Genomic DNA, 19,754 nt, shown 5'->3' on the forward strand with positions numbered 1-19,754 from the left:
GTTCTCCCAAAGGAAGTGGTACTGGATCTCAATGTGCTTCGTCCGGGCATGAAATAAAGGATTCCGTACCAAGGCAATGCAACTCTCATTGTCGCACTGCAAAAAAGTAGGACAAGTCTGGGGGCAGCCAAGCTCCTCCAACAATCTCCAAAGCCACACCACCTCACATGTAGTGGAAGACGCGGCCCGATACTTCGCCTCAGTAGAAGAAAGGGCTACTGTGGGCTGCTTCTTGCTACTCCATGAGATAACACCGAAACCCAAAGTAAAAGTTGTAGAGAGAGGAAATTCAGAGTTTTGTCGCGCAGAATGATTGAAATCGGTCAAATGCAGCTACTGCCCTACCACAACAGCTTGTAGATGCAAAGAACTAAAGAAAATCAGACATTTACTGTTGCTGCCCTGTCTCAACAGCCTATAGATGCTATCACCTGCTGTTGATTGGTCTTCTCTTGCCCCTGGCTGCCTCAAAAGGTCCTCCAATGACTGCAAATCGGACCACCAGCATCTCCTCCCTCTCTTGCAAGTTGAATATACTAAAAATGCCTCTCCAGCCTCTAAAGACGTTTTTCAGTCTTGCATGGAAATTTTTGACAAGTGGCAACCTTCCCAAATGGTTTTTCTAGTATTATCCATAATTAAATATTAATTTTCGGTCTTTAAATACTGAAAATTAATCTAATAATTATTTCAATGTCCTAAAAAATAATCTAACTGGTGAATAATTAAATTGACTAGGTAACTTCCATTCTCAAGTGTCTTTGCGCCACCTTTGACCATCACATTGGTGTTAGGTACTATTAAACGCCACTTCTCTAGTGTCATCAACTAACACTTATGGCCAAATTAATGACCTAGGCCAACAATTGAAACCAGATACCACCAAGTACCTGTGCGGCATAGCTTATAGCAACTTTTGCCTTTGACATCCCATGATTTCTTCAGATCCCAAGCTCGTAAATTTACTTTAACCCCAGTTGCACCTCACATGTGTAGCATTTACTTAATCATGTGATTAAAAATTAATCCACATGTTAAGTGAGATTTCAAAAATATATATCCTCATGACAGCAGCCACCACTCCAAAATCCGTCGTGTCATTTTTCTTGGTGTCTTTCTTGTCCTTGTTGAGGCAATCCTTCTTCCAATGACCGGTCTTACCACAAATATGGCATGTCGAGTCTTTCTCTTTGTCCTTGGATTTGTTGTCCTTTTGGTCCTTCCCCTTCTTCTGAGAGGCTTGACCAACCAATGCCTCCGATTTGGAAGCATTACGTCCCTTCAATTGTTCCTCTTGGTCCAAGACCATAGAAATCAACTCTTCCCATTGAAGAGTCGACTCCCGCCCTAATGCAATAAGAGCAAAATAAAAGGTACCAAATCGTGGCAGCAACTAGGACAATAAAGTGATCACCATGCCTTCAAAGGAAATGGGCTTCCCGCATTTTGAATATTCATCTGAAGCTACTAAAGCTTGCAAATGTGTTTCCAAAGTGAAGAAGACTTATTCACAAACAAAATCCGCATCTACATCTCCAAAGAAACCCTCTTCATCAAGGTTGTCTGGTTATACATCCGATTGAGCTCCAACCATATCTCTCGAGCCACTGTCAAGTGCTCGATGTGAGCTATCACAACTGTAGTACAAGACAGAAAAAGAAAAGAATGAACCTTGGCATTCAGTTTGTCCCAGTGAGACTAGGCCTTGGTCAACTCCACACAAGCATTTGAAGAGAGTTTGGACTCGCCTCTCACCGAGGGTCTAGAACTCCAAGTCGGTCTCTGTAGACATTTTTACCTGCAATGCCTGCACAAACGCAAAAGCAGCCCCCTTTGACTGTGGAGACACAGCCTACTAGGACTCTTTCCTCCGCTTCCCGAACCTTCTCTAGCCACCGAAGGCGATGAAAAGGTAAACTCTGCAATGGAAGGCCGAAAACGCAACCTTCCTCCTCTTCAAACAGCAACAACTTGCAGCAAATTCACCAACTCGACTCCTTTCCCACACGCCCACGCTCGCTTTAGCCTTGTTCCAATACGTAACCCTTCCGCTCGCCCTCGAATGCTGGAAACGCAGCCTTGTGTTACGCTGAAATCTCCTCTTCAAATAGGTTCTTCACTCAATTGGTTCATCTTCACTGCTTTGATACCATGTCAAAGTGCAACGATGCGAAATCTCCTCTTCAAATAGGTTCTTCACTCAATTGGTTCATCTTCACTGCTTTGATACCATGTCAAAGTACAATGATGCGAAAGCGTGGGACTAAGACAGAGAGAGTGAGCACAGAGAGGAGAGAGAGAGAGAGAGAGAGAGAGAGAGAGAAAGAGAGAGAAACGCAAAAAATCTACAGTGAAGAATGATGTATAGGGGTTTAGAATTATACATGGGTGCAAAGAGAATATCTGCATGTCTCCACCTTGAGGACCTCGATCTCTGTTAGCCCGAGTGTTGTCTGTCACCAGCAAGCTGTCTCTATCAGATACAAGTGATAGACAAGTACTAGAAAGGACTGTTATAAATAACAAAAGAAAATACCAAGAAAATAACCAGCATCAGGTCAGTTGCATTTAATGCAACTGACTGTATAAAAATTGTCCGACTGCTCAGTCTGGCCAACTGTAGACTGCCACGTGGCATCTGCGTTGGCTGCTAATGTGTCTTGCCTGTTGCGCTGTCTTACTCTAATTTGCTGAAACTCTCCTAGCTGTCCAGGGAATGACAATCTCTAACAATTGCAACTTGCAAGATTCTTTAGTATTAAGTAATCTTAAATCACCCAAAATAACTTACACTATTTTTAAACAAAACAGTCCACATGTGACATATCACATAAAACTTGAATCAAAAGTGTAACATCATAATATCTGTCATCCAAGAATTATAATTCAAAACTTAAAAGTCAAGTTTATGAGACTCATGATAATGCAAGCAACGATAGATCATAGAAGTACATGATATATCAAACAAGGGTAATCTAAAGAGTCAAAACTAAATGATAAGGAGCCGCTGGCTAACCATGGAAAAAAACATGAGTAAAGTGATAACAAGCATCTATAGGAGCATCATCTATACCAATAGAGATGCCATCGTCCTAATCCTCCTCTAGCTTATTACTATCCACATCAGTTGTGATGAGATAGAACATCAAAAGTCCATGAATCTTCTGGAACAACTAAAGTGCTAGCTCCATCTGTAGCTCTCTGATGTTGTGAAACAATCCTGCTACACGAGGTACGGCTTGAGGCTATCATCTCCTCGAATAGCATAATATAAATGGCATGCTCCTCTCGTGTGATGTTTAGAATAAACTTCATCTTCTCTATGTCGATCTTATCAATATTTACAATAGAGAAAAAAACATCTGTCATCTTTAAAATTGGCATTCAAGAGTCAAAGACCATAAGCTATTAGGAAAATATAAGTATAGTCACCTACGTTGTCTCGGGATAAATAGTGTTTCTCTCAAGCAATTGGAGGTTGCAATGACGAAAGACCAACCTCTCTAACTGAGCACTTTTCTTTGTACAAAAAAGGGTCCAAGTACCTTAATTTCTCTCACAATGGCCTGAGCTACACTGAGCTACAGTCTTGTGAGAGCACTCATATAGCAAAACGTGTTTCTATAAATCATCATTCAAATAGAAACACAAACTATGCAATGATACTAAATTACATAGATAACATTATGAATAATAAAGGATTAATGGGGTTGCAAATTACCAATGTCTCTAACTGAGCACTTTTCTTTGTACAAAAAAGGGTCTAAGTACCTTAATTTCTCTCACAATGGCCTGAACTACAGTCTTGTGAGAGCACTCATATAGCAAAACGTGTTTCTATAAATCATCATTCAAATAGAAACACAAACTATGCAATGATACTAAATTACATAGATAACATTATGAATAATAAAGGATTAATGGGGTTGCAAATTACCAATGTAGGTGCATAATTTCCATACTTTTCTCACCATAAGGCAATCTAAAGTTGAGTCTCTTTTAACTTCGCAATCTCTCTATCAAGATGCAAGCTCTCATTGCATAACAGTAAGAGATTATCCTCAACCCTTTGAAGAATGGACAATCTCCACCTGTCACCTTTGTCATATACTCCATGAATCCCTCATCTAGCTCCTCACTCTCCCACTACTACTAATCTTGCCAAAGAGGATACAAAACATGGACCACTGCATAAATTGGTCTATGAAACCAATTCCATTTCCACTTCCATACAGCTATAATATGAGCAATCCTAAAGTTATTAACATTGAACAAACATGTAAAATATCAATTCAATAATGCTTATTCAAATTTCACATATAAAATAGTTAATTTGCAAAATAAAGAGTTACTTACTTATTCAAGGGCAAAAAGTTGTTTTTTTTCAGAGCTTCCCTATCTTATTCACATACGCACAAAGAAGACCCAAGGTGCTACCCTCCATATCGATAATGCATAGCACTTTGCACATAGTTTTGAGAGTTCTCACCATAGACTCCACCTCTTTCCACCAAGTATCGTTCATGACATTGTATCAAAAAGCCATAGCCTTTAGATAATTATACTCATCCCACTGCATGAACTCATTAGACCACATAGTATGTACCAACTCTTTGTAAACATGCACCAACCACTCAAGCACAATGAAAATGTAGGCAAATCCGCTGGCAAAGGATTTAAGAGCTCAAGGTGCCGAGGTGGCTGAATGAGCAAAAGCTAGTAAGGACCTTGGGCCTCCTCCTAACAAAATTAACTGTACTTGTGGTGGTGCTAAATATAGCCTCAATCCATTGAATTTTGCCTATATTCTCAATCAAAAGATCAATACAATGAGAAGCATATGGTGTCTATACAATGGCTGGAAATCCCTCCTCAACATGCTACCCGTGGAGACGATTGCTTCTAGTCACAACTTGCACAACATATTTGGGCCCAAGTTGTAAGATGACATCCTATAAGTGCTGCCATATAAATGCACCCATCAATGTAAGACCTAGCAAAGAGACATCAATTGCCTTCACAAACATAGTGCCCTTACAACATGAGACCATAATACTATACACATTTCTCCTACGGGCATCATACTATCCATTACACAAGATAGTGCACCCATATTTCTTCCATGCATCTTTCAACAACTCTAGTTGAACCTCAATGCATGCCTTCTCCTTCCTGAGCTTTCGTGAGTGTAGTCCAATGTAGTCGATGGCTCTAATGGTTCACTTCCATGCCGAAAAGGGAATTTTACCTTGAACATCCCCAAACCTACCTGAAACGCCATTTTCAAGAAACAAAAATGGCTGTCCTATTTCAGCAAGTTCAAAACAGCATTTATAGAAACTATGATTAGGCCGCATGTATTGCTAGTATATGACTACCATGTTCCAATCACAGTTGGGTGCTTGAGGACACTTTTGCCATTTTTTGAAGTGCAAGTGTGTCATGATCAAGAACATGATTTATCTATGGCACTCTTTCATGGTAGGTCCAAGAATTGTATGATTTGTGTTGGGCATGGGCATGTCCATCAGTAGTTAAGATTATAATTTAAAAATGAAACTAACCAATGTGTAAGTTTGGTGCACACATTAATTAATCTTTCAAGAAGGATTTAAATGAAAGTTTCATCTAACTTATTAAATTTGGGTGTGGGCGGACCAAAGTTTTGGGTTGGGATACCTGAAATTGAAGAATTAAAGGATGTACAATCAAATTATGAATCATGATAGTAGATACTCATTTATTCTTTTGGAAAGCTGTTTTAAAGCAGGGAAAAGCTAGAGAACACTAAGAAGGGAAAATTCAACATTTCATTTGCCAAAGATCACCATAGATATAGAAGGGGGCTATCAAAACGAGAATAATGCTGTTTTAACTGTTGGCAAAGCTGTTTCCAGCCTGGGCGGAGTTGTCCACAAGTGGATGATGGTTGACAGAAGTTAGCTGATGGCTGTCCTATGCTATACGATGGCTGATTTAATTAGGTAATGACTATCCCAGCCAGGGAGCACCTGTTCTTGGCTGGACCTGGTAGTTTTTGGACCATTTGAAGGGTCTTGGAACTGCATAGAACAAGATTTGTCACAATAGATCTTGTCATATCAGGTTTTTTTTGGTAGGATCCAATGTCTGCAGATTGCTCTTCTCGTGCTCCATGCAATCTCAGCTGGTTTAGTTCAGATCTTGTGCGTTTGCTCTCAGTTTGGTGAGAGCAGTTGGATTACAAGTGGCACGAAACTTTGAGGTCACTCTATCTTCGTGTTCCAGTGTGGGAGCATTCTAATACCACTGTTAATTATGATCTTCTCTTGCTGACTTCCTATGTCTGAGACCAAGTACTTACAACCTTAAGATTCACTGCCCTTTGATTCACCCAAAGGCCAATTTCTGTGTGCGCGCACACACATGTGCAACTATTCATATGGTCAAAGTACAACGAATGCGGAAGCGTATGGACAAGACTGAAAGAAAATGAACATGAGTGAAAGGGGAGACAAAAGAGACAAAAGAATGCAGAAATCTGCAGTGAATGAATGCTGAAATGAAGAGGGCAGACATACAAAGGCTGTCGGTGTATCTCCTCCAGCCGGCTCTCTCCCAACAATCCCTGCAAAGACGAACTTAAGAGGGCAGGCTATAAATAGCCAGAAAAGGAAGGGAGAAATATGGCAGGTCAGCCCGTCAAAATGACCGGCTGCAGTCAAATTTGACCGACTTGTCAAATCTGGTTGTAAGCCACTGAAAATGGCCGACTGAACAGCTGCACTAACTGCAATAAATAGGGCCTGACTGCGTGGCACTGTCCTACCCATGAAACCTGCCCAAATACTGACGACTGCTAGAAATAATACCCAAACTGACAGGAATAATGAATAATGCCCTCTAAGAGTACACGCGTGATGGCAGCAACTTCCAATTCCACTAAATTGGAGGTAGGCTCTTGGGCCTTGGCCGGACTATCAGTAGCACTGTTTTTCACTGGGGCTGGGCTTGGACAATCTTTTGCAGTGTGGCCTTCTCCTTTGCATCGACTGCATAAGGGCTTGTAATCCACTGACCTTCTGGGATTTGGACAATTTGGTGAGATGTGTCCCTTTTCTCCGCATCTGTAACACTCCACTTCTGTTCTCTGACCACCGCCAAACTGTCTTCCTCTGTAACTTTGAGATAGAAATCTTCGGGGTCCGAAATTAGGACCAAACTCTCTAGGCTTGGGTCCAATATCCTGTGTTGTCATTTTGGATTCCAGCAAGTTGAATCTTGCGTCTTCTTCCTTCCTCCTCCTATCATGCATCTCCTTCAGAGAGCAAATGTCCTCTGTATGGTTCTTCCGCAAACAGTAGGAACAGAAGGCTCCAAGAATGGTTGGTTTTCGTGTACATTCAGTGGCTAAATGGCCTGCTTGATGACACTTACCACACCAAGTATTTGACCGCATCACATCTCTTCCTGCTCCTGCAACGTTGGATATGCTAGCGGTATTCACTTTCAGCGTCTGTAGTTGTTCTGTAAATAGTAACCTCCAAAGCCATACCATCTCACATATGTGGTGGAAGACACCATTCAATACTCTGCCTCTACGGAAGAAAGGGCAACTGTGGGCTACTTCTTGCTACTCCATGAGATAACACCTGCACCCAAAGTAAAACAATATCCTATCGCTGACCTCCGATGGTCAACATTTACAATCTAAATCCGTCCACCCTGTAAGAACCAAGCGTAAACATCCCTCCACCTCAAACACAGCCAAAAGCTCTTATACATACCGCTATAAATACCTCGTGTAGGGTGCCGCCTTAGTCTCCTTGACCTTTTCGGCATGGTCACTTGTCAAATTAAGATCGTCCACATAAAGCACGAACAACACATGCCCTCCAGTTGAGGTGTGGACATACAACTGGGGATCAGAAAAGGAACGGCAATACCCCAACTTTCCTTGGCGGAACGAATCTATCTTCTCATTCCAAGCACATGGAGTCTATTTGAGGCCGTAAAGGGCCTTCTTCAACCTGTACACTTGTCCATCTGATGAGAAAAAGTCAAGAGGCTGCTAACATAGATCTCCTCCTTCAAATCACCATTGAGAAAGGCAGACTTCACATCAAGTTGATAAATAGTCATCTCCTATGGCTGGCTAAGGCAAGAACAGCTCTAATGGTAGCCATCCGAGCTATAGGTGCAAAGGTGTCATGGAAATCCACCCGTGGCCACTATGCGAAGCCCTTTGCAACAACTCGCACCTTGTACTTATCCAAAGTACCATCACTATGATATTTGTTCTTGAAGACCTATTTGACACCAATCACCTTCCTATGAATGGGTTGAGGCACAAGATCTCAAGTGCCATTCCGCTCAATAACATCCAACTCTTGCTCCATAGCCTTCTTCCAATAATATGATTGCAAAGCCTCCTCCACAGAGGTGGGCTCCCTATCCTGTATGGCACGGCTTATCAAACAATAGTCAATACAAACAAGCTCGATAGTATATGCGTGGTTCATTTGAGATTTCCGCAAATCATCTTGTGCTATCACTCTTCAAGGACTCCCTCAATCCCTCAATCACGAATTGTCTTGTGCCCAACGAGAAGAAGGCTAGATCGCTCCTCTAAGACCGCCGCAAATCATCTTGTAGCTGTCACTCTTCAAGGACTCCCTCAATCCTTGAATCACGAAGTGTGTCTCGTGCCCAACAAGAAGGTCAAATTGCTCCTCAACACACGCCATCTACTGAAGTCTCTAGAACATCCACCAACAGTGGCCTAGTCGAGGAAGCAAGTGGAGAAATAATATCCTCATCCAAAGAGGAAGCATCTCCACAAAGCAGGGACTCCAAAGGTACAATCACTGGCATCCAGCTATCTCCTGGATCTCTAAGCACAAGGTACTCCTTAACCCCCTCTGAAGCTGGAACCTCCACGAATTAAACATCATGACTCATGTAGACATCCCGCTTTATGGGATTATACAATCAGTAACCTTGGGATAGTGAGCTATAGCCCACAAACACCTATCATTGAGAAGCGGCTTCAAGTTTATCACTTTGTGTCTTTAAGATGTGGATATAGGCATCACACCCAAAAACCCTGAAATAAGAAACATCAGGCTTAGACCCAAAATACGTCTCATAGGGTGTCATACCAACAACAGCCGAAGTGGGAGATTGATTAAGAAGGTGAACTGCAATAGCCATAGCCTCGACCCAAAGACACTGAGGTATCTGTCTATGCATACTCCATCATGGTACAAGCCATATCTATCACACTTCAATTTTTTGCCTCCAATATGTCATTCACTTGAGATGTGTTTGTGTTTGCAAACTCCTGATGGATACTATGATTGGCACAAAACCTAGCAAGCTCATTAGAAACAAATTCTCCTCCCTTATCCGATCATAATGTCTTAAATTTCCGACCTGATCTGTTCTCCTAAAACAACAACCAATCCTTGAAGTGGAAGAAAGCCTCTAACTTCAATTGAAAAAAATAAGCCCATGTCATACTACTAAAATCATCCACAATCAACATGAAATACAAGCTCCTGTTAAGAGACTCTGTCCTCATAGATCCACACAAATCTGTAGAAACAAGCTCCAAGGGTACTAAAGACCGCCTCAAAGCCTTGCTGGAAATGGCTTTACCATGTTATTTCCCACGAATTCAAGATACACACAGCTAATGGCTCACCACAATGTCCACTATACCTCGAGCAAGCTGTCCCCTAGAAGCCTTCCGAAGGCAATCATAATTTAGGTGGCAAGTCAAGCATGCCGAAGCTCGGTTTGTATTTGAGAGGTAAGAAAAAGAGAGATCAAGATAGAAGGAGACCTTAGCTTGTAAACTCCATTCTCCCCGTAACCGGAAGTAAGCACATGTCTCAATCCACGATCAAGAATCCGAAAGGAATCCTCGTCAAACTCAACCAAGAGGCCTAGGGCACAAATCTTATGTACCAAAAGCAAACGGTAGCCCAAGCTTGGCACATAAAGCACCTCTGAAGTATGAGTGCCACCCTGCCCATCTAGAATAAGCTGCATATTACCTCTCCCCTAAATAGGGATAGAAGAGCTACCACCGATGAGAATCTGTCCATGCGAAGGCCGCAAATGTGCAATACCTACTGCAGAAGGAGTCGTGTCCAAGAGGCACCATTGTCAACAATCCACTCACGAGGTTGTGGAACCATCAATGCAGCATCAAAAGCCTTAGGGATCAATGCCTTAATCACCTCCAAGTGAAGAGACAATTGATGAGTGAGCAGTCACCGCTCTTGAATCCTTTGAAGGCTTCTTCTTCTCCTTGTCCTTCTTCTCCTAGTCAGGGCAATCCTTTTTCCAGTGGCCTATCTTGCCAAAGAAGTGACAAGTGGGATCCTTCTCTCTATCCTTCTTCAATTTGTCCTCATTCTTCTTTTGGTCCTTTCCCTTATTCTAAGAGAAGTGCTATGTCAATGCCTCCAATTTGGAAGCATCCTATCCTTTCAATTGCTCCTCCTAGTCCATAATCATACGAACCAACTCTTCCCAACAAAGAGTCTCTAACCGCCTTGAAGCAAAGTTATGTCATACATCCCCACATACAAACTCTAACCCACCATAGCATGGAAACTAGTGCCACCACCAAAGTATCATGGCTGCCCTATCATTGCATGCATGCCCTACTATCCAAAAAGCATTTAATTGGCACTTCCAAGTTGGCCTTGCATATGCATCACTTGCCCCACTGGCACCACTTGCTTATGCTCACTACCCGCATTTAAAACATTATGCTGCTGTATTGGCTCTTCCTTTGATGCATCTTGATGTCTCGAAGCTCTTAAAGACAATTTTCCCTTGTTGTTTTTGTTGCCCTCCTTTAAGTTCAAAAAGCCCATCACTAAGAATCATTTGCCAATTGCATTAACATTTCAGTTGTTGTCCTCCGGTGATCTTTACACTAATCATCAAACTCCTCTCTCTTGCTAGTCATCAACTTTAAGACACCTAGAAGGACCCACCAATTATCCAATTACCTAATTCTCAACTTGTTGTCGATACTGCGTGCCTTATCCAAGATCAAGCATTACATTTTTCCTAATACTTTGTGAATTTTCAGATTGAGAAGCATAATCCATACTTGATCCCATCTCACTATCTGAAGACAATATTGTTGTGATGCTCAACTAAATACAACTTCAGCACTAGAGCAAAGCTTCTGACCTTCAATCACATACCTTGGGCCCACACCAAATCGAGGGAATTGATGGTATCCCGACAATGAACTGTCAAAAATAGTCTTTCTTCTCAGATAGGGTGGTAAATAACCTCATTTAGCACTGATTACAGCGAGCATTAAATTCACATAAACTAAAAGCGCACGTTTTACTACTTTAATCTTGGATAGTGGACATCTTATTGGCCCCAAAATTGGCACCCCTTGCGGTATTTTTTTATCTTATATTGCAAATGAAAGGAGTACAACAAAGATTCTCTTATCTCCTCCATTGACCCAAGTGCCTCTTGCTTTCAAAACTGACTAGCAAGCCTCCAAACCAATTTGCCCCTTGGTTTGCCAAGGGATTCGCCTTCATCCTGATCCTTGATAACAAATTCAGCCCCAAATCTGATATTGACTGGCTGGCCTTTTAAATCTCCCTGATATTCCTCAATTTCAACTACTAGAATTCAAGTCCTAGGACCTTAATTCCAAGCACACATCCCAAGATGGCTGTCAAACCATAATTTTATATGTAAATTGGCTGAAATCTCTTTCTCTAATGGCTCAAACTGCTAGAAAATACTAAGATAACTTGAGAGAGAGCTGGAAGGCAAGAGAGAATGCTATAGAGAGAAATTTCAGAGTTCTATCACAAGAAACACTGAAAAGCTACTACTGCCCTGCTCAAACAACCATGAAAGTTATCATCTACAATTAGAACCACTCGAAAGACTGCTCCCCCTCTTGTATGTTGTCATCTACACCAAAAGGATCTTGAGCTGATGTCACCTACCCCTGGAGAGCTCCAAACTGCTATGACATGTTGTAGGACTCATCTCTGGTGGCTGCAAATCACATCGACACCCTCCTTTTGCTCTCTAACAAGCTTATTCTCTCTCACAATGGTTGGAATAGACTTCTATCAATCCCTTAAAACGTTTTTTCCACTTGCATAGGTAAATTTTGCCAATTGGTAGCCTTCTAATCCCATTTTTCAATGTTATCCAACTTACTAAATATATTTTTAACTATTAATTTTTTTAAAAATAATTTAATAGTTATTCTAGTGTTCAAAAATTTAATTCCACTGGTCAATATTTAAATTAGCTAAGCCATTTGTTTTCCAAGTATCCTTGAGCAATTATTAGCCCTTAGACCGGCATTAATTAATTAATTAATGCCTAGCCTCTAATGTCACCACTAATATTAGTGGACAATAAATTGGTTGAGACCCAAATTTGACACCAAGTACCACCAATACCTATCAAGCATAACTTATTACAACTTTTGCCTTTGATATCCACTGCATCCTTGAGGTTTTTATCCTGTTACCATGAAATAACTGCCATGTGCATTACAAGTGCTAAACAACCTTGCACATTTGATTAATAACTTAATCAAATGTTATCGGCAAGATTAAAACATCTCAAAATTTCACATCTTCATAACACCAACCATATGTCCTAAGCCACGGTTAAGTGCTCGATGTGAGCAATGATAGCTAGAGTACAAGAGAGAAAGAGGAAAGAATGGATGTGGGCATTCAATTTATCCCAATAACTTGTACCTTCATCAACCCATCTTTCTCATCTGAAGAAAGCTTGGAGATATCATGATTTGTAGGACAGCCTCGATCATGAGCTCTGCCAAATCATGAGACTCCAAGATGGCAAGCAACATTACGTGCCATATGCACTAATTCTCCCCATCAAGCTTTTGATCTGAAGGAAGGCGACACAAGGATCTTACGGTCCATAATAACCTGAAACGTTGCGTCAATTTCAGTCAACGTTGTAAATAGAATAACTTGCATAAAAACAAGGGCAACCCCCTCTGACTCTGCTTGCGGTGCCAATGCCTTCTATGACTTACTCCACTCGTCGTCAAAGAGTTTCACCCGTCGGAGGCAATGAAAACTCAAAATCTTCAGCAAAAGGCTAAAAAACGAGGCCTTTCCTCCTTCACAAATAGCAAGGACCTGCAAAAAACAGCAACTTCGCTCTTTCTTTGCGCATAACTTGTTCATCACAACCTCCAAAGGTTGAAAACTCAAACTTTTATCGCAAAGAATCCTCCCAATTAGGTTTTCCCACGATCAGTCGGCCCTTCTATGCTGCTCTAATACCATGTCAAAGTGCAATGAATGCAGAAGGATATGGACAAGACTAAAAGAAAATGAATACAAGAGAAAGAGAGAGAGAAAAGAGTGAAGAATTCTGCAGTGAATGAATGCTGAAATGAAGAGGGCAGATATACAAAAGCTATCAGTGTATCTCCTCGAACCGGATCTCTCCCACCAATCCTTGGAAAGATGAACTAAAGAGGGCACGCTGAAAGTGGGCTATAAATAGCCACAAAAAGAAGAAAGAAATATGGCAGCTCAGCCAGCCAAATATAGCCGACCTGTCAAATCTGGTCATAAGCAACTGAAAATGGCCAACTAAACAGCTGCACTAACTGAAATAAATACAGCCTGAATGCGTGGCATTGTCCTAACAATGAAACCTGCCCAGATATACTGACGACTACTGGAAATAATGCCCAAACTGACAGAAATAATAAATAATGCCCTCCAAGAGTACCTCCGAGAGAACTGATTGCACCAATGCTAACCTGAGAAATGCTAGTCCAAGGGATGACTAATCTCTAACACATATGTCTCCCCACCCCCTCCCAACCCATCCAAAAAGAAAACACAATTGAGCATGAAGAAAAACAATTGATCACTTCATGCTAAAGAACGTTTACAAAGCTTGTGGAAGAAGCACAAGCCAGCCTCAAAGACACTTGATGGAACCTCACAAAATCAAGTTATAACAATAAATGCTTCTTCGCTTAGTCTTTAACCAGACGACCACACTACATGCTAATCTATTTAACCATTCACAATTCATAATTGCCTTTTGAAGCAGGAGTCCAAAGATGGAACCTTTTTTACAACCAATATGCCTACGTCCAGTCTTCACTACATGACCGAGCTGCACTCCCATGTATCTAACCATTCACTATTCATATTTGATGTTTGATGCAAGAGACAAAACAACAAATCAAACCCTTACTCAAGTACAGCATGTCAACTATTTATATCACCAGAATCTAAAGAGTTCAAAAAATCTTGCGTACCCACCATGCATATGGGCTGCAAGCTCCAAAAAGTAGTAGCAGTCAGTTTTGGAGAGGAGATACTCTTGCTCATGTTGCATTTCATCGCCATCTGCTTGGCCAATACCCATGAATCCAGTAGCCAGTTTTCCAATTGTCTAAAAGAATGACTTTCCTGACAGCCCAAAAACCTAAAAGCATGCAGACCAACAAGATCATCCGTTGTGTAGTCTGGTTTTTCACTTTGACCAGAAAATGTGTTATGAAGGCCAGCATCAGTCCGAAAACTGTGTAAAGGAAACCCACTACAAAGCCCTCCGCCCCTAGTTGCATGCCAGAGCCATGGTAAAAGAATACAAGTTTACCAGGGTTGTTTCTATCTGCCATGAAGAGGGGCATGCTCCTAATAATGTTATGCATTCCCCCAGAGACACTGAAGAAATACACAAATAATGCAAATGATGCCCAAATCTTCCGATCGTGCAGAAAAGTGTCACCAAGCATGAGCTTCTTGATGACAAAGGGTGCTGCAACAAGAAGCCCACCAATCAGAATGATGAGTTGCTTCTTTGAGATAGGTGGGGGTCTCTCTATCCTGCCCACTTTCTGCTTCGTTTTTGACTCGACAAAGGAAGCCATTCCCTCGGCAGACCGTGCAAAATCACTCTGATCCATCACATCTGCATCCTTAGGGCTTGAAGATCCTGGTGGTAGATGCTTGATATGAGGCAGGCTGTTTACGCCGAAGAGGTTGAAGCTGCTCTGTGATTGTCTGAATTCCAGATCCACAAAAAAGACCTTGGATGCGGGGTCCTTCCCATCATTGTTTTTGATGTAGGTCGAGGCCAGTAGACCAAATTCGCGGCGCAAGTCTTCTAGTCGGAGATCCGCGTTGTCGCGAAGCTGCTGGGCATCAAAGAAAATGATGAGAGAGTAGGGCCTGCGATGGGGCTCCTGAATGAAGTAACGCACGCCCGAATCATCGAGCCGGATGACACCGTCAGGAGAGCGGGACTGTTGCTGGAGAAGCGCAGACGCCCGGTCGGAGGAGCTGGAATCGCACACGGCAACGCGGTTGAAGGCCGCAGAAACGAAGAAGAAGAAGAAGTAAAAGATGACGACGGCATGTTGCGTAGTCCTCCCCGCCATCGCTGATGCTGAATATTATACCCCAACAAGCTTGCCGGCAACGACTCGCCCCCTCTTACATATAACCCTTAGCGTTGTTCAGTCCGAATGGAACGGCAAATCCTTTTCATTTTCCCCCTTCTCGCCTACTCGATACATATAGGGTAAAGGGGCCAATAGATTGTCATCTAACAATCCTCCATTATAAATTTTTTTTCCAAGTGAGTTGTATAAATATTTTTAATGGTCAAACTATTTATACTATATAGAGCTCAAAGAAAAAATATTAGGACATTTTGATATTTGTATCAATTAGTTTTACTTACAAATGAAAGGTTCATAAAAGATAGACAATGAGGGACCAATAGAGTGACACTCAAGGATGCATTACTTTAGGGTTTTACAAAATCTAGAATATAAAAAATTTTACATGGCTCAATTGTTTGACTTAAGTTAAGTTCATATGTAATTTTAAAAAATTCATATTATATTGTTAAGTGGCTAAAAATTCACATCTTTCTTGTAAAATTATCACTCAATCGGGGTGGGGTGTGTTTTCCTTTTGGAGGGCGCGCCCGCCCCTCGGACCTAAAAAATAGTAGTTCGATCGGATTCCCTTCACATGCCCATTGGCCATTGCTGGTAGTGGTTTTGCAGATTTAAAGGTCCAATTGAAAGCAACCATTTAAGGGCTGAGTCACGCTATGTTATTAAGAGGGGGTTGGGGGGGGGGGGGGGGGTGTGGGGCGGGGTTTTTTGAAACGACCCCCCCCCCCCCCTCCCCCACTACAATGTGATTGCGGGGAGGGGGGTTTTCCTAACAATCCCTAGAAAGTCTCTCTCCGAGGGATTATTACAGTTTAACTAGTATTCCCTCTCATGTGTCGATTTTTGTCTTCATCTTTCACCTCCAACTTTTACCTTGGAATTTTCACTATGCAACCTCCATCCAAAGGTTTTGCGAGGATATAAACCATGATTCCGCCGCTTGATGCGCCACATTATGGGTCCATTGATCTCGCACTATGGCATTCATTGGTTTGCTATATGTGTCGACGCCAACGACTGCCAACGATTCCATGTATGTTACTCAATGTATGCTCCCATGTTTGTCTATGATCTCATCCTTCTCCTCCATTCATGCCTCTTCAATCTGTCTCTCCATGCACAATTGTACCATTTCTCTCTGTGCCATGCAATTTCATTTCTACAATCAATGTTGCATACTCTGCAAATACACTTTCTCATTGATGGTGTCTTCGTATTCTAGGTCAATGGCTATCATGTATGGATCTGCTGGGACGCCTTTTCTTTGTCACTACATTTCATATTCTATAATCATTGTTAAATATATGCATTGCAATTTGTGTTCTCTTCAATTCAACTCCAATCTAAGGTGAAATGGGTGCTCTATGCATGTGAAAACTCTTGAAATTGCACCTCTTTATTTCTGCATGTTTATGGCAGGTTTCTTTGAAGCTAGATATACTGTGCAATTGTCCTCTTCATACAAAGAAATCGATTGTTTGTGTCTCGCATGCATGTTAAATATTGCATTCTCCCTCTATACATCAGACTGAAGCAATTCATTGAAGATTTTTGCCTCTTCTTGTACTTCTTATTAGATACATTTCATTAGAATTTTAGTTCTCTCTAATAAAACTCCATTTTGAGATGAAATGGATGCTTTGCGCATGTGAAATTTCTTGAAATTTCACCTCTCTTTTTGTGCATGTTCATGGCATAATTCTTTGAAGCCAAGTTTTCCTCTTCAATTAGCCTTGTCATATAGATAAACGAATTATTTCTACCTGTCATGCATAGCACTTATCCAACACCTTTGCTAGAACATTGTTTATCCTTTACCAATACTACAATTTGAGGACGTTTTCATGCTCCGTGCATGTCTGAAATCCTCATAATGCAACATGAAATCGTGCATGTTTGTGGCACATGTGTTATTGTTGTCATGTACTTGCAGATTTCATAAAAACCATTACTCATAAACTAGAAGCATTGTTTTTTTTAAAGCAACGGATGTAGATGTCATGCATGCACTGGATAACAACCTCTAAGAGTGTTTGAATTGTTTAATGGTAATGTAAGAAGATTTATATTTGCTGAAATTACTAAATACAATGGCTACCCATATACACACAACATGCCTATATGTTTACTACAAGGGGTTGCGATGTTCATGATGTCATTGTAGGCATGCGGTATCTATACAAAGCAACATATCCACTCACTAACAACTATTTTTTATTGGTTTCGTTTTAGGGTTTGAAAGAGAGGTAAAAAAAGGAAGCTCTTGAAACAAAAAGAAGTTTTTACCAATGTCTCACTATTGTTTTTAGAAACACATTTTTTTCATTCTATTGTTGGGACCAAGGTAAAATTCACTAACTTTGAGAGTTTTTGTACTCTCATCATGGGTAGGTATAAGAAGCCACAATTGCTTGAAAAGATTGAGCTTCTTCTCTCCATTTAGAGATACATGCCTACTTCAAAGGTTATATACCTAGTTTAGAATTAGCCATTATGGATAGGAGGTTATGATTGCTACAAATGGATTGGGATTGCTTGAGTTTAGGCTAGAGTAGGATTCATCTTCTTCTCTACAAAAATTCAAAAAACTATAAAAAACCTCATCTATATTATTGTGTAGAACAAAGAATATCATGCCTTCATATAGATTTCTCCCACGTTTGTTGTTCTAATCGATCAATGTTTTAGCCTCTACACCAAACATCTCCAAATAATAACTGTAAGTATCGTGATTTATTTATATTGAAATCGCTATTGTTTGTGCATTTGTAACGATCAATCATGGTATGGTTTCCATGGCCTATTCGCAATATTTCATGTACTTCAATTATTGCCATCATCTTTCTTAAAGTTTTACATTCACGACTTCTTCAAATTGAAATCTGTCATTTTGGTTTTGATGCCCCTATTGAATATGCACATATTATGCAGCATAATAATTTTGAGAATAAAAATTAATTCAACACCATCACAAACATCTGGCAATTTTTTAAAAAATATTGTAAATAGTATTGTGTTTCTTATCAGGTAAGAGTTGTCATAACTTGAGTGGGAGGATTGTTCAACCATTGTCGATCAATCATTGTACGACTTACATGGCCCATTTGGAATCTTTTAAGTTCTTATAATGATACCAGTATGCTAGCATCTATAATGAATATATACATTCGCAAGTTCTTCACTTTGATAAACTACTTTTTCAGTTATGTTGGCCTTATTGAATATGCACATCTTTTGCATGATCATTTTGAAAATAAAAATTAATTCAACGCTTCATCGCAAACATCTAGCAATAATGTTATTTATATTATGTTGTTGTGAATACTATCGTGTTTCTTATCATGTAAGAGATCATAATTTGAGTGGGAGGCTTGTTTGACGATTGTAAATCATTAATCGTATAGTTGACATGGCCTATTTGGAATCTTTTAAGTTCTTCTAATGCTACTAGAATATTTATTAAAGATATACATTCATGGATTCTTCGCTTTGATAACCACTTTTTCAATTTAGGTGGTCCTATTGAATATGTAAATGTTATGCATGTTCATTCTAAATATTCTAAGAATTTCAACACTTCATTGCAGGCTTGCAATATTGTTGTTCGTGTTCATGTTATTGCAAAGAGTTTTATATCCCTTTTTGTATAGGAATTTCATAACTTGAGTGGGAGGCTATTCGGATTAGGCCTTTGTTGAGCTAAATACACAACAACAATTGGGACATTGGATGGACTTCTATTATTTCAAAAGTTACAACTTGCTTTGATGGCAATCTCTCACTTTGTCTCTCAACACTACTCTAACTAAACATGCATCCTTCTCTCCAACCCAAGAAAGCAAGAATACAACACTAACTTTGCGATACAATTAACTCAACTATCTTACCTTTCCAAGTTATAGTCCAAAAACTTGAAGGCTCAAAGGTGATTCCATGACCTAGACAACATGATTTGATACTGTCACTCCTTCACATCCACTATTAAGCACACCAACAAGTTGAGAAGCTAATAGAAAAGAAAAAGAAGAGCAAGAAAATAATATAGAGCTTCACCTTCCCTCAGTCCCTCTCTCTCTCTCTCTCTCTTTGAGTCACTCTCAATAATGAAGGCAATATGATAGAATAGAAGAAGTGAATGGTTACATTGACAGAGCTTCTACAACCGATGCACCAAAAGTGTATACCTAGCAAAGCTTCTATAGCATAGATGTGCCAAAAGGATAAATACAACTGAGTCCTCCCACCCTTATATAGACTAATATTAGAATTAGGGTTAGATCAC

At 40.5% G+C, this 19,754-nt stretch overlaps 1 protein-coding gene across 4 annotated transcripts in view; it reads right to left on the minus strand.

Annotated features, from left to right (window-relative positions):
- Positions 1-15,559, minus strand: part of LOC148035096 (putative dolichyl-diphosphooligosaccharide--protein glycosyltransferase subunit 3B) — a 39,183-nt gene extending 23,624 nt beyond the window's left edge. For 2 of the 4 annotated variants that reach the window (XM_087680052.1, XM_087680053.1), the window contains exon 1: positions 14,322-15,559. In XM_087680052.1, the coding sequence (XP_087536178.1) occupies positions 14,399-15,445 (1,047 nt within the window). In that variant the 5' untranslated portion in view covers positions 15,446-15,559 and the 3' untranslated portion in view covers positions 14,322-14,398. Of the gene's footprint in view, positions 1-13,153; positions 13,173-13,959; positions 14,200-14,321 lie in introns of those variants that run through there. The other 2 variants (XM_087680054.1, XM_087680051.1) reach the window with 2 other exon arrangements.
- Positions 15,560-19,754: the final 4,195 nt, after the last annotated feature.

This window comes from Lygodium microphyllum, chromosome 6 (genome assembly GCF_053477565.2).
Source record: "Lygodium microphyllum isolate KBCC chromosome 6, Lygodium_microphyllum_v1.1.10, whole genome shotgun sequence".
Lineage (NCBI taxonomy): Eukaryota > Viridiplantae > Streptophyta > Polypodiopsida > Schizaeales > Lygodiaceae > Lygodium > Lygodium microphyllum.